This window comes from Chelonoidis abingdonii, chromosome 13, assembly GCF_003597395.2.
Source record: "Chelonoidis abingdonii isolate Lonesome George chromosome 13, CheloAbing_2.0, whole genome shotgun sequence".
Classification (NCBI taxonomy): Eukaryota; Metazoa; Chordata; order Testudines; family Testudinidae; genus Chelonoidis; species Chelonoidis abingdonii.
In genome coordinates this window covers 13,289,786-13,306,012 of record NC_133781.1, presented here as the reverse complement: position 1 = coordinate 13,306,012, position 16,227 = coordinate 13,289,786, and the positions used below count along the sequence as shown (strand labels likewise).

Below are 16,227 nucleotides of genomic sequence, written 5' to 3'. Positions count from 1 at the left end.
ATCATAGTGATTGTCTTGTGAACCAGTTTATTTCTCATTCACAATCACATAACATCTGTGTGGCAACTACATTAATTGCTTATGTGGAAAAATTAATATGAGGGAATTATTTGATGATGATTTGTGCTGCATTAAATATGATACAGCAACTGGAAACAAACAAGAATCCTCCTTCCTACTCCTCCTGAAGACTCACCACTACTGTGATGTTACAAATCCCTGACTGGTAATCATACTTAGGTTAGTGATAACCTGGGCCTGTCCGTTTTCCCTCCTACATCCTTGAGCATGTCTAATGGGCAATTACTGGAATAGCTATTGCAGAATAGCTTCTTGTGTGTGCAGCCTCTTATTCTGGGATAAGTGTGTCCGTGTGGAGTAGCGTATTCTGCAGTAGCTATTCTGGTCAATTAACCCATGTAGATTCACCCTGATTAACTTTCTCATTCCTCTCATTCCTCCCTCTACTTTTGCCTTTAATTAAAAATAAAATCTTCAGTAGAGCCTGGGATTTTCAAAGGATCCTAAGGGATATAGCTGTCACTGAAATTCAAGTGAGATTTGGGTGCTACCCTTGCATAAAGCTCCTTTGACAATGCCAGCCAAAATCAACAATAACATGTAACTAAAGAAAGCAGTTCTCAGTGGGGACTGTTGAAAGCTGTGTACTTTTGAAAAACTGGCCCCTAAAGTGTGAATATTTCTAGTTTAGTTTTTTTCAAACAAATAGATTTAGCTGGAAGAAATGTAGGAAAAAAATCGTAATTTCTGCGTGAAAGAGACCTTTTCTTTAGTATGTGATTTTTTTCTTTGAAGGATTTGTGGGAAAGTTAATCAACTTTACTTTTCATATGAAAACTTAACATTCCGTATGACAGATTGTTTGCTGGGACTTGTCCAATCTGTCTACAGATGTTAATAATGAATATCTAATAGCAAGTTACTGTATGAACAAGAGAAAATACCCCACAATGAAAGATTTTCAAGCTGTTATGTTGAATTTCATCATATGTTTTCTAAGGCCTGGTCTACACTGGGGGGGATCGATCTAAGTTATGCAACTTCAGCTAGACTAGACACAATAAATTGACCCCCGCTGGATCTGTTGCTGCCTGCCGAGCTGGCGGGTAGTGTAGATATACCCTTTGTAGAATAGCTTTCTTACTTACGCTTTATAAGTGGATCGCCCATTTTTAGACTTCATACACAATCACCTTGTATTGCCCTTGGAAATTCTACAGAACCACAAGACTATGTTGTCTTCACAATATACAGGTGCAATTCTCATAAAGTTTGAGGAATTATGATGAATTTTGTATTGAGAAGGGAAGATGCTGCCAGGAGGGTTGATGTGGCAAATTTGATGGGACAGGTGGTCCTTGAGAGCTTTTAAAATTTATACCTGCTGAGGATTTACCCCTGTATTTCCCATATGTTGGGAAGAAGTTAACTTTCAATACCTGTGAGTTTATAAAATGATGTGACCTTTAGAGATGGTGACATTTTGTTCTTTAAAATTGTTACCTTATTCACCTTGTAGCCTTTATATTGAAATGATCATATTTAATCATTATGAAGGCGGAGAACTTTTTACAGCATATTCAATATACTTAAGATATAGAAAAGATAAAACAAGCACCATGTAGTGTTACTATACATAATAATTTGTTAAAAATTATTTTCTGGTATTTCTAATTAAGCCACAAAACTAAAGAACTCTACTCATATGCAGTTAATATGTTTTGATTTGTAGAATTTTTTTTCTGGCTGAGAAGATTAAACTTAGAACTTTACATGAACATGACACTTCTTTGAATCCTTTAAATACAAATGATAGTCCTATGTTTTGAAATGAGAATGTGCCTGTTAGTCTGTTTGCAGGAAGATGGTGAATTAAAACAGCCAAAATATTTCGGTTTAAAACATTTTACTAGGCCTATATACTCACTAATTTCCATGAAGGTTACACTGGGTATTAGGGATGTATAATATACAGTAAATGATATTGCAGACTGTATACTATATTTTAGTACTGATACACAAACCTCCACTTAAATCTTTAAATATTGCATGATAAATAGAATCACAGAAGCTCACTTCCCTTTGCCTATTAGCCAGGATTTCAGTAAAACATACACCGTCAAGACAACCACCACAAAAAGACAACAAAAGGAAATAATGCCTCAAAAATCACTTTACATTTCCTTGATTTTTTTTTTTAAAGAAAGATTTTGAACAATTAATCAAGTTTAAAACACTTCCCTCCCCTTCCTTCTGAAGGGGGGAAAGGTTTTAGCTATAAATATTCCACAATACCTAGGCATGTGTGTATGTCAGATACTTGCAAATAGCTTAAGACAATTAAGTGCTACTCATAGAAGTGACGTAAACATATATGAAGCTTACTGATCTAAAACTAAACATTATAAATGGCCACAGTTTTCGACATTGGGTGCCTAAAGCTAGGTATTTTAATCCATATTTTGGCGGAAGTCAATGGGCGAGCCCCTTCTTTTTGAATTGAGGGGTTCTCAGCCATTTTGAATATCATACAGTTTATTTAGGTGCCTACTTTCAGCACCCACGCTTGAACTTTTTGAAAACATATCTGTTTAATTAGATGAATTGTATCTGTGTGTTTATTTTAAAATTGTTGTACTTCATTTCCACAGGGTACGAGAAGCTGCTATGACAAGTTTAATGGAGGTGACACTTTTGTTGGTACAAAATGACCCAGAGTTGCTGGATGCTAACATGTAAGTAGTTTGTACTTTTTGTATGCTGTTCTGAGAGTTCATGTTTAGTAACTTCCTGTCTCTACAAGGGAGGATGTGACCATGCGTATAATATTGCTTGCATACTATATGTAATACCTCTTACCAAGTATTACGAAGTTTTCCACAGAAATGTATGTATTCAGCTTCACAGATAGGATGACCAGGTGTCTGGTTTTCAACTGGAACATCCGGCTGAAATGGGACTGTGGTGGCTCCAGTCAGCACCACTGACTGAGCTGTTAAAAGTCCGGTCGATGGTGCAGCAGAGCTAAGGCAGGCTAGTCCCTACCTGTCCTGGCTCCATGCTGCACCCCGGAGGTGGCCAGCAGGTCTGGCTCCTAGGTGGGGGGGTGGGGGGGCAGCGCATGGGGCTCCGCGCTCTGTCCCCACCCCCAAGCACCAGCTCCACTCTCCCATTGGCCAGGAACTACGGCCAATGGGAGTTGCGGGGGCAGTGTCTGTGGGCGAAAGCAGTGCATGGAGCTTCCTGGCCTGCCCCCGTTTAGGAGCCGGACCAGCTGCTGGCTGCTTCTGGGGCACAGCGTGGTCCGCAGTGCCAGAACAGGCAGGAAGCCTGCCTTAGCCTCCCTGCTGCACCACTGACTGGGAGCCTCCGGAGGTAAGCCCGTACCCGAAGCCCCGACCCCCATCCCTGAGCCACCCCAAACCCGCAGCCCCTCCCACATCCTGAACCTCTCATCTCCAGAGCCCGCATCCCCAGCCAGATCCCTCACTCCCTCCTGCACCCCTACCCCAGCCCAGAGTCCCCTCCTGCACCCTGAACTCCTCATTTCTGGCCCCACCCTGGAGCCTGCACCCCCAGGTAGAGCTCTCACCCGCTCCTGCACCTCAACCCCATGTCCCAGCCCAGTGAAAGTGAGTGAGGGTGGGGGAGAGCAAGCCACTGAGGAGAGGGGGAATTTAATGAGCAGGAGGCAGGGCCTTGGGGAAGGGGGCATGGCCTCGGGAAAACTGTTCCCCAAATATTTCCTTACAGAACCTCTCTGTTCCTATCCCTAGTTCTCTTCTCCTCAGAGAGACTTTCTTACCCTTTTGAATGTCCAGTTTGGTGTCAATAAAACTCACCTCGTCTGATGCTGGGATCAGCCAAAAGAGCAGATTTGCATATCTGTGTAGGATCTTGGAACCTAACTTGGTAAAAGGTTGTTAGAAGAGCATTGCATCTCTAACCAGGGTCCTAGAACTTGACAGCACAGCTGATTTCGTATTGCCTTAATTATTCTTTTTTAATATAATGAAAAAGGAAATACAAACCAGAAACACAATTTCTCCATATTTTGATTTATTTTGTGTAGTAGTCTCAATAAGCCACAGAATTCAGACAGAGCTGATGTAGGTTCACCTGCAGCAGAACCTACATAAGAACTTTAGAAATCAATATGAATCTACAGAATAGAGTGGATAAACCAGTCAGCTAAATATGTGCACTGTTTTCATTCATTCATTCATTGAGAGACACGTAAAGAAAATTCTTGGTGCTGTAGAAAGTGAACTCTTCGAGACGGTACTCATCATATGCCTCAAGCTGATTCTATGCAATAGTTTGTTGTCCCAGAAGTTAAATTTTAGATGAGACTTAAAACAGTAAACCCTAATGGGTTGACAGAAGATGACAAAATCTTGTCATATTTGCTAAAATAGGTGTGTTAGCCCAGGTGTCCTGATTAAACTATAATGTGAGTAATTCTAGTTATATTTACTACTACTATTTGCAATGGTGTTGTAGCTATGTTGATCCTAGGATATGGGAGAGACAAGGTGGACCAACTTCTGTTGGTGGAGGAGACGGGCTTTCAAGCTTCACACAGCTCTTCGTCAGGTCTGGAAAAAGTAACCAGAATGTCACAGATAAATACAGAGTGGGACAGATTGTTAAACATAAGGAGTTAACATGTGGCATGAGACTATTTAAAATGAAGTGAGCAATTAATACCTCTGCAGTCAGTTTCTTTTTTGAGGTCATGATTTGTTGTGTTTAACAGAGTGATTCACTTATGTTCCGAGGCTCGTCTTTTGAAGGGGTTGTCTGGGTGTGTTTGTCTTTTATCATTTTTCTTTGTGAGTTCATTTGAGAGTGCAGTGATTGTCTGCTTTCACACACATAGTAGTTGTTGGGGCATTTGATGCCCGGGACGGGTTGTGCCACGTTGTGATAAGCATTAATAGGACCCATGGATCTTGAAAGGTCTTGTGGGGGATATTGATTAGTCTAGCAGCGGAGAAATGTTCACACATTTAGCATCTGTTGTTCTGGTAGGGTGTGGTGCTGCTTTGAGTAGTGTGTCTTGGTCTGTGGGGAGCTTGCTGCTGAGCTTAGTGAGGTTGGGGGGTTGTTTGAAAGCTAACAGAGGTGGTTCATGAAAGATTTCTTTCAGGATGTGGTCCATATCAAGTATGGGCTTTAATTTTTTGTTGATACCCCGTATGGCTTCCAGTGTGGGATGGTAGGGGACAACTAGGGTTGTGCGGTTGGTTGGTTGGGTGTCATCGTCCCTCCTGCACACACACCCCTCCCCCCCCCCCCCCCCCCCCCCCCCCCCCCCCCCCCCCGTATTGAAGCAGGTTCTCTCAAGGCATTTGGGTGGCCCATTCCATGACGCAATCTACTTCTCTGGTGGAGTGTCCTTGTATGGTGAAAGTAATTTTAAGAGTGTTAAGTGTATATCCCAGACTTTTTCCTAGGAGCATATTCTGTGACATCTGAGTGCCTGGCTGTAGATAACAGATATTTTCGTGTGTCAGGTTGTTACTGGATCTGTGGAGGTAACTGTAGTGATCCATGGGTTTCCTGTATATAGCTATCTGTAGGGTTCCACTGTTGACACTGATAGTGGCAGCCAGGAAGTCAGTGGTGGTATGTGAGTGTTCTAGAGAGAATTTGATGGATGGGTCAGTGGTGGTTGAAGTTGTGGTGGAAATCTATGAGGGAGTTTAGGTCACTTGCCCAGAAAATGGAAATATCTTCAATGTATCTCAGGCATATCATTGTTTTTGTGTGTTGTTTTTTTTTTCCCCCAGAAATTCTTCCTCAAGGTGGCCCATGAAGAGGTTGGCATATTGGAGAGTCACCTAGTGTAGCCATGGCTGTTCCCATAGTTTGGACAAAGTGTTTGTTGTTAAATGTAAAATTGTTGTAGATGAGGATGAAATGGAAGTGTGTGGCGATGTGTTTGGTTTGGATATATGAGTGTTGTCCATTGCCTTGTAGATATTTGAGACAATGCTGTCAGGGTGTGGGATGCTGATATATAGGGAGGGGACATCCATGGTAGCAAGGATGGTGTTCTGCTGGAGATGGTTGATGTTGTGAAGTTTCTGGAGATAGTAAGTTGTGTCCTGGAGTAAATTGGCCCTTTGTGTGCTGAGTGGTTTGAGGATGGTTTCTGAGAGTCCTGATATTACTTCAGGAAGAGTGCCATGGACAGACATGATAGGTTTGCCTGGGTTCTCTTGTTTGTGTATCTTGGGAAGCATGTAGAAGGTCTTTGGGTTGGGTTTATCAGGGATGAGGTTGTAGAGTTTCTTTTGAAGTTTTCGGAAGGATTTGATAATATCCTTACATTAGTGGGTGAATTGAGGTACGAGGAGGTCTTTGAGTTTTTTATAATAGGTGGTGTCCAACAGTTGTCGGTTGACCTCATTGATGTCGTCATAATTGAAGACTACAATGGGTTCCCCCCTTTGTGTGGTGTTTGATCCCTATCGGGTCTCTGGAGTTCAGGGACTGTATAGCTGTCCCATCCGCAGTGGAGAGATTGTGGTGGATGTGATGTTCTGTTAAGGATTTCAGTCTATTTTTTCCCCTAAGCAATTGATATAATGATCAGCGGTGTAGTTTTGTCGAGAAGGGGTTTCCAGTGAGATTATTCTTTATTCTTATGATTGTTGGTGGGGATCTGATAGTTGTGGGTGGTGGTACCTTTGTGGAATAATTCTTCTAATTCTCCACATTCGTTATGGTATCAGGTTCTGTGGCTCATTAAAGCAATTTGTAATCGACTAATCCTCCTTTGTCCTATGAGTGCAGTGGTGTCAGTTGCCCACTTTATTTGAAGTGGTCTCCGCAACATGTTTTAATCACTTGTGCTTAACAAAAGCTATCTCATCTGGTATTTAGCTGTAACATTCTGGTTACTCCTTCCAGACCTGAAGAAGAGCTCTGTAAAGCTTGAAAGCTTGTCTCTTCCACCAACAGAAGCCGGCCCAATAAAGGATATTACCCTCACCCATCTTGTGTCTCTCATTTACTATTATTGTAATTTGTGCCATGCCCAAAGGTATGGTGGAGCCTCATAGAAGGGAGAGTTCTTTTTCCTGAAGGACTTACAATCTAGATACATGAATTGGGGGAGAAAATCAGATGGGGTGGACAGACACATTAAAAAGGTGAAGTAATTACTCAATGAAACACAGTTGTATCAGGGTTTTTCCTACATTCCCACCTTAATGGTGGCTGAATTTCATTGGTGATCTGTATCCAACATCCAGTCCATAAAAAGCATCTTGGTATCTTTCTGGATGGAAGTGCTACATGAGTACAAAGTATTATTAATATTACTATTGTCTAGTTCAGAGGTGGGCAAACTACGGTGGCCTGCAGGACTGTCCTGCCTGGGCCCCAAGCTCCTGGCCTGGGATGCTAACCACGGCCCGTCCCCCCCGATCCCCCTCCCCCACAGCCTCACTTTGCTTGCTCTGCCGCTGGCACAGTGCTCTGGGCAGCGTGGCTGTGAGCTCCTGGGGCAGTGAAGCTGCAGAGCCCGGCCTGACCTGGTGCTCTGTGCTGCATGGTGGCGGCGGTGGCATGGCCCAGTTCCAGCCAGGCAGTGTGGCTGTAGTGCCGCAAGCTACTGGTGCTCCAGGCAGCGCGGTAAGGGGGCACTGAGCGGGAGGGGTGTTGGATAGATGGCAGGGGAGTTTGGGGTGGTGGTCGGGGGTGGGGGTGTGGATAGGGGTCGGGGCAGTTGGGGGGAGAACAGGGGGTTGAATAGGGGCACGGGTTCCGGGGGGGCAGTCAAGAAAGAGGGGGNGATAGGGGTCGGGGCAGTTGGGGGGAGAACAGGGGGTTGAATAGGGGCACGGGTTCCGGGGGGGCAGTCAAGAAAGAGGGGGGGTTGGATGGGGCAGTAGCGGGCAGTCAGGGGACAGGGAGAAGGGGTGGTTGGATGGAGTAGGGGTCCCGGGAGGGCTGTCAGGAATGAGAGGAGGGGTTGGATGGAGTGGCAGGGGTCCAGGGGCGGGCAGGGGACAGGGAGAGGGGTGTGTATGGATGGGGCAGGGATCCCGGGCGGGGGTCGTCAGAGAACATGGGGGGTTGGATGGGGCAGGAGGCAGATAGGAGGTGGGAGCCGAGCCATGGCCCCCTCCCCTAACCGGCCCTCCATACAATTTATGAAACCTGATGCGACCCTTAGGCCAAAAAGTTTGCCCACCCCTGATCTAGTTGCTTGGATCTGGCGGTGTTTTACAAATTTACATTTACAAATGTAATTCATGCATCATCTAAATCAGGAGTTGGCAACCCTTCAGAAGTGGTGTGCCGAGTCTTCATGTATTCATTCTAATTTAAGGTTTCGCGTGCCAGTAATACATTTTGACATTTTTAGAAGTTCTCTTTCTATAAGTCTATAATATATAATTAAACTTTCGTTGTATGTAAAGTAAATAAGGTTTTTAAAATGTTTAAGAAGCTTCATTTAAAATTAAATTAAAATGCAGAACCCCGTGGACCGGTGGCCGGGACTTGGGCAGCGTGAGTGCCACTGAAAATCAGCTTGCATGCCATCTTTGGCACACGTGCCATAGGTTGCCTACCCCTGATCTAAATGTTCACTATAAAAAGTGAAATAGAGTAAAATGGCAATCCCATTCCACAACTGAGTGCAAGAAATTATTTTTAACCATTTCCTTAAGCAATTTCTGTTTAAAGTATATACATTTATTTATGTATTGTGATGAGATGGATTGAATTATTTTTTGTCTCCTAACTTGTAGCTGTAAACAGATCATGTGCTGCGTGGCCCAGCAGTCGGCTGAAAAAATAGATAGATTTCGTGCTCATGCAGGATCTGTGTTCCTCAGTCTTCTGAATTTTGACAACCCTCCAATTCCACACATACCGCACCGAGAAGAATTGGAGAGGATATTTCCAAGGTAATCTAGATCTTTATCACTTTCTTATTTATTAAGGAAGGCTTGTGGGTTGGATCCTGTCTGTTAAAATCCTTCCTGATCTACGTCAGTGTAATGAATAAATCAGTGTGTAAAAATGCTCAAGCAAACTAGGATTTCTTTCTAGTTAAATAGAATTAAGAACAATTTTTTTTTCCAAAGAAGATATTGATGTAAATGCTAGTAGAAAAATATATTCCAGATAATTGGGAATGTATTTATTGTAAATGTCTGTTACAATCCATCAGATATTTAATATCTCTAACGGGTGGTTAGGAGCGTTAGGGTATGGTTACACTTAAACTGCTACAGCAGCACAGCTGTAGCGGTTCAAGTGTAGATAATCCATTTCCCTGACACACCTTCTGTTGTCCTAACACTGTCTGCACCAGGGGTTAGGTCAGCATAGCTGCATCTCTCAGGTGTGTGTATTTTTTACACTCCCGAGAGATACAGCTATGCTGATGTAAGTTCCCAATTGTAGACCAGCCCGTAGAAATTTCCATACTGGATTAGTTCAGTAGTCTGTCTAGAGCAGTATCCTGCTTCTGACAATAGTTGGCTCCAGATCTTGCAGTGAACAGTTTCTGCATAACCTACCCCAGGGAAAGTTTCCACCTAACCCACAATAGTTAGAGGTTGGTTATGCGTCAACAGTTGAGAGAGTATATCCTTTCCAAGTATATCCTTTGCTGTTTTTAACATTTAAATAAATTAATATGTGGTTTAGAGCAGTAAAAATGTTCCTCTCTATTCGTATAGTATGAAACTGGCCAATCATGACTAAATTATCCTATGCTATAATTTGGTTGGTTCTAAGATTGTTCAATATTTTGAAAGTTCTAAACTGAACTGTCCTGGACCAGCATTAAAATTAAATCCAGGTTACCTACTTGGTTGTCTGTTGCTGTCAGCATATGTAAGAGGGACAACACCAATATGGTTGTTGGGATGTTTGTTTCATATCCTGCAGTGTCTTTAAAGGCTTGGAGGTGTGCTGTACTGAAAAGGAGAAGGAAAAGATACAATTAATTTCAAACATAGAGGAATTTTGATACAACTGAGATTATTTGTTGAAATAATATATCCTGTTAATTTTCCTGATTTTATTCTCTTCAGTATGGCAAGCGGCAAACAAAAAAAATACAGCGGACCACACAATTTAGCTGGAATTCGGGGAGCGGATTCCTCTCTTCCTGCATTTATATGTGTATGGGGGAAGGGATCAGCTGCCTATGTGGTGCCATTCTCACCCCACATTCTGCATAACGATGCTATGAAAATAATTCAAGGGGATTCTTGCAGGGTTTTCTAGTCATTCAACCCCATCACCTCCCACGGGCAATTCCACTGGAGGAGGTGCTCTATGCCAATGGAAACTTAAAATATATATATCAAAACTTACTTAATTTAGCTACTGTATGCATATACACATTGAGATTTTTATAGAGTATTTAAGGAAGAGTTGGAAATTGTGGCATGTGGCTGAATATATTGTAAGGATTGAAAGAATGTATAAAAATTATGAAATATAAACAAAATAAAATGGGCATTTAACTCAAAAAGTGTTGTTTTTGTCATGATTTAATTCGTTGCATCCTTAATGATATTGCAGTGATTGAAGTTCTTCTTTTAATGCTGGTCCCTATGGGCATTCACTGTGGATGTACATGCACACCATGTGCTTGAAGCCAGAAGATGTTTTTCTTTAGCAATGTTCATGGTCTGTGTCTGCACTCTCTGCCTTTCTTATGCTCCGAAGCAAAGGCATCAGGGGAGACACGGACTCTCCAGTTCCTTTCTACTGCTCATGGTTTGAGACCAAACCCTCCAGTGTCCCTGGCTTCTGCTAGCTTTTCTGCCCAAATTTCGTGTATGTAAATATTTTTTTTTTTAGTTAGCTGTTGGTGTTAGGTAGTTTTCTTTATTGGTGGGGGCAGGGGGATTCCACCCTTTTGTTACCCTCAGTACCAAATGAGACTTCACACCTAGGTACAGGTGTGTCTAGAGCTCACGGAGAATATGTGCCAGCACTGATAGTACCAAGAACGGTGAACACTACAAAAGCATCTACACAAGGGGCAGGACCAATCACTGCACCATGTAAGGACAGAAGGAACTGTTCAGCTTCTGCAGCAGCAGTACTGCATTGCAAGAAGACAGCCGGACCCAAACCTGCAGTGGCAAATCCACCTATATTACAATCCCCTCTCATCCTCTGCCTGTTAAGCCTCGATATACCCTGCTTGAGTACCTTGCAATCTACATGGATCCAGAATCGTTGAGCCTTTCAGATCCAATTTTATCCAGGGACACCTGTACACTGATGTCATGTCACTCACCAGCCCCAAGTCATGAAGTAGAGGTGCTGACATTGGTATGCTACTCACCAGTTCCTTCCTCTAGTCCGAATGTTATAAGATGAATAGCACCATTGGCTCCATCAGTAGACTCAAGTGATTCTTATTCCTCCAGCGATCACCATTGGCAATATCAGCAGCTCCCCAGTCTATCCAGAGATGGGAGACATGCACTGACAGGGCTTTCAGAGCCTTCTAGATGCCATCTTATCCCCCATGGAGCACATTAGCCCAGGGACCAATAGTACCCCATGGGTCCATCTGCCATACCCATACAATCCTGCCCACTGGCCATACAGGGTCTCTGGGACCCTTGCAGTAGGCCCCTGGATGATCAGGACTCTGGACAATACAACGGATAGAGGTCCCCTCCCAGGGATTAGTGTAAGCGCATTTCCCCCTCCAAAGTACCTCAAGGAGGTAGAACAGCCAGTCCTGCCAGATCCGTCAGCAGCTCTTTCTTCCTAGAGCTCCATCAGCAGCTCTTTCTTCTAGACGAGGAAATGACGCTGGCCTCATCCTATAATCATCTGGTTGTGAGGCAGTATTAGAACCTCTTGAGGAAACCTTTGAGATCCCACTGTAGGACACTGAAGATGCTACACATAAGCTCCTGGACATCCTTCAGATTACAGGCCCTAACAAGGTAGCCCTTCCTATTAATGAGGCAATATAGAGCCCTGCTAAGGTGGTTTGGCACGCCCTAGCTACATGTGACCCCATCCTGAAAATGGCAGAACAGAAGTATTTTGTTCCATCCAACGAGGTGGAATATTAATTTTTTCATTGTAATCTGAACACATACTGTGAAAACCTGGGCCACGAGAGAAACACACTATGCCATCTAGCTCCACTTTTTGGACAAGCATACCAAGAGGCTAGATCTCTTTGGCAGAAAGAACTTCCCATCTGTTAGCCTCCTTTTCCGCATAGTGAATTACTAGGCATTAATGTCAAACTATGACTTTACTAATTACAATAAACTGTCATAATTTGCTAATAAATTGCCACATGAGCTTAGACCCCAGGCCATCCTTGATGAAAGGAAACTAGTTGCCAAACTGTCCCTTCAAGCATCACTTAGTGCGGTGGATACAGCTCATGCTCCATGATGATTTCAGTTATCATGAGCAGACTTCATGGCTGCAGTCCTCAGGGTCCCCCAGAAAAGTCTACGCAACAGTGGAAAATCTCCCCTTCAGGAGTAAAAATCTGTTTAGCGAACTGGTGAATCACTCCATTGCCTTAAGGACTGTCCATGGCATGCTCAGCTCTTTGGGAATATATCCCCCTTGTGACAAAGTTCCTTCTCTACCTTAGTGGGTCCTGCACTTTTTGGCGGATTTGCTTGCCTCAGAGATTCACCATGTGGGTCAGGAAACAACCCAGAGACCTTTCCCTCTGGTAGAAGCCACAGTCCAGGTCAGTTTCTCCTCTGTCTGATCAGGAGTTGGGACGTTTGGGGGGAACCTGGCGCGTCCTCTACTCCAGGTTCCAGCCCAGGGCCCTGTGGACTACAGCTGTCTAAAGTGCCTCCTGGAACAGCTGTGCAACAGCTACAACTCCCTGGGCTACTTCTCCATGGCCTCCTCACAACACCTTCTTTATCCTCACCACAGGACCTTTCTCTTGGTGTCTGATAATGCTTGTACTCCTCAGTCCTCCAGCAATATGCTTCTCACTCTCAGCTCCTAGTACCTCTTGCTCCCAGCTCCTCGCATGCATGTTACAGACTGAAGTGAGGTCCTTTTTAAATTCAGGTGCCCTGATTAGCCAGCCTGTTCTAACTGATGCTAGCAGTTTCTTCTCAATTGGCACCAGGTATCCTAAATAGCCTGCCCGCCTTAATTTGTTCTAGCAAGTTTCTGCTTGTTCTGGAATTTCCCCATTACTTTACCCAGTGAAAAGGGATCTACTTAATCTGGGACTAATATATCTCCCTTCTAACACTCTCCTGTAGCCATCTGGCTTGACCCTGCATCCTGGAGGAAATATTCTAGGCCAGATTCTCATAGAAACCATCCTGCCTCTCAGCCCTTCTATCATCAAAGGGTCTTTGAACGACGCAAAATGTTCCAGAGGATACCACACAGCAGACAGAATTACTCCACCACCATTCTCCTTTCACTCACTTCCTCCCATCAAGAAGTCAGCCTTTCTCCACTCAACCACTCACTGCACCCTTTGGTGGCCATCTGGGCTATTTCCGTCTGATGTGGCAGCATAACACATTGGACAAATAGGTTCTGGAGACCATCTTGGCAGAGTACACTGTAGAATTCCTTTCTGCCCCTTCTCCAAAACCCCTTTTCAGGAACCCTTTTCATGAGACATTTCTCAAACAAGAGGTGGATTCCCTAATTCACCTAAGGGTGATATATCCTGTATCTCTGCAACACCGGGACAAGGGTTTTTACTCTAGATATTACCTGCTTCCCAAAAAGAAGGGCTGGAAACCCATCCTGGACCTTAGATGGCTGAATGTCTTCATATGTCATTTAAGATTCAGGATAACCATCTTGGTCTCAGTCATCTCCCTAAATGAAGGCAACTGTTTTGCAGCCCTTGATTTGAAGGATGCCATATAGGCTTTAATCTAGCACACCGGTGATTCCTGTGCTTTATGGTGGCCCTGGAACACTTTCAATACAGGGGTCTTCTTTTTGGCCTCCTGACAGCGTTTACAAAAGTACTCTGTCCTGTAGCATCCAGTGTACATCAACAAGGCAGTCTGATATTCCCTTACCTCAACGATTGGCTGCTCACAGGATGATTGAGAAATTGGTTCAAGCTTCATCCTTGGATGTATCGTTTTGGTTTAGTGATCCTGTGATTGGTGGAGCAGCATACATCCTCATACCCTCCTTAATGAGTATTGCTGGGGGATCACCCACAGTGAATGTCTGTAGGAGCCAGCACTTGAAGAAGAAATGAAGGTTACTTACCTTACAGTAATGAGGGGTTTTTGAGATGTGTAGTCTGTATGGGTATTCCACGACCCACACTCGTTCGTCTCTGCTCAGATCATGCTTGATTTGTGGTAGAGTGGGAACTGGAGAATCCCTTGGACTGGTGGTGTAGGGCGTAGGCTTGGACCAGCGAACACGGCTCCTGAAAAATCTTCTGGTTTCAGGCAAATGGAGTGGATGTGCACCTCACAATGAATACTCATAGGGACCACACATCTCAAAGAACATCAATTACTATGCAGAGAGGTATTAAGATAAAAACATAAGATAATTTTCTTTTCTCTGGATAGGTCAGAGGCTGTAACTTTAAACTGGAATGCCCCCTCACAAGCCTTCCCTCGAATCACACAGCTTTTGGGTTTGCCAGCATACCAGTATTATGTACTGCTGGGTCTCACGGTGTCGGTCGGTGGATTAACAGAGACAACGGTAAGACATCAGGGCATAGACGAGGGGTCAGCAAACTTTCAGAAGTGGTGTGCTGAGTCTTCATTTATTTACTTTAATTTAAGGTTTTGCATGCCGGTAATACATTTTAATGTTTTTAGCAGGTCTCTTTCTATAAGTTTATAATATATAATTAAACTATTGTAAGTAAAGTAAATAAGGTTTTTAAAATGTTTAAGAAGCTTCATTTAAAATTAAATTAAAATGCAGAGCCCCCTGGACCGGTGGCCAGGACCCGGGCAGTGTGAGTGCCACTGAAAATCAGCTCGCGTGCCGCAGGTTGCCTACCCCTGGTATAGACTGTTGATTTGCTAGAGGTTGTTTAACTCCCCTATAACTACATGCTGATTTAAAATCCATACTTTCAGTGGACATTGTAGTACTTTTATTAGTGAATTCCAATTACAAGCTTTTAAAAGTTGTCTGGGAAGCATATTCACTTTATAAATAAACATGTTCTTGGTCCATTGAGCATTCAGGAGACAAGGAGCGAGGACACCTGTGACTCACTCCTTTGGCTCGCAGAAACTAGGAATGTCGTACAGGTAGGTAGTGCAGTCAGACCTAAAGGAGATTACTCAGTATTGGCCGTCTCTATCTGACCAACAGCACTGAAGAGCATTGGAGGAAGTCCTCTCCTGCTCTTTGTGACTGGGATGATAGATTCCATTGAAGTCAATGCTAAAACTCCCATAGACTTCAAAGGGGCCAAGAGTCACTCTTAATGACACTGAGATGACAGTATGGTTGGGGTCTTTGATGGATGTCTCTCAAAACCAGAAACAATATCTGGGATTTTTTGTAAAAAGCATATTCTATATACAATGACCAGAACAAAAACATTCTATCTAGTCTGACCTTCTTTTTTGCACTCAGTACATTATTCACACAGACAGTACGTTTATCATTGCTTTTGGTAGTCTATTCCTCTGCCACTATTGTTCTGTTAATATTATTCTATCCTAAATTTACCCTTTAGGCCATTACTACTTGTCTTATTTTCCAAATGCATAATTAAAAGGTATAGGTGTGGTTGAAGTGTGTGTGTTTTTTTTTTTTAGGGCATTTGTAATTACAATTTTATTGTTTTCCTATTTTATTTTAGCACAACTTGTGCTTTCGGGGGGTTCTCCATGTCATGTTATGGGATTCAACCCAGACCAGTGAGAGGTTGTCACTGCTTGTCCTGTAACCCTGAGTGTCTTAAAATGCTCTGCTCCTGTAGCTCTTTGTCTGGAACGCACAGCCATCATATAAGCATGCACTGAGACTGTGTGTGTTAAGGAGCCCTGGTTCAGCTGGTTTGATTCCAGCAGCATGCTTGTTACACCACAGCCACATACTCTGGTCACCACCAGCCTTGATTACTCCTGGCCATGATGACTCCAGCGCTTTCCCCAGTCCTGAATTCCCCCCAGTATACTGAAATGTCTGCCCTGAAATGTCCAGCCCTTTCCTGGAACATCCAGAGAAGTAATAAGG

At 43.5% G+C, this 16,227-nt stretch overlaps 1 protein-coding gene across 11 annotated transcripts in view; it reads left to right on the top strand.

Annotated features, from left to right (window-relative positions):
• Nucleotides 1-16,227, top strand: part of TBCD (tubulin folding cofactor D) — a 254,321-nt gene that overhangs the window by 201,375 nt on the left and 36,719 nt on the right. For all 11 annotated transcript variants that reach the window (XM_075071755.1, XM_075071752.1, XM_032792732.2 and 8 more), the window contains 3 exons: nt 2,673-2,756; nt 8,793-8,951; nt 14,589-14,727. In XM_075071755.1, coding sequence (XP_074927856.1) covers nt 2,673-2,756; nt 8,793-8,951; nt 14,589-14,727 — 382 coding nt within the window. The remainder of the gene's footprint in view (nt 1-2,672; nt 2,757-8,792; nt 8,952-14,588; nt 14,728-16,227) is intronic.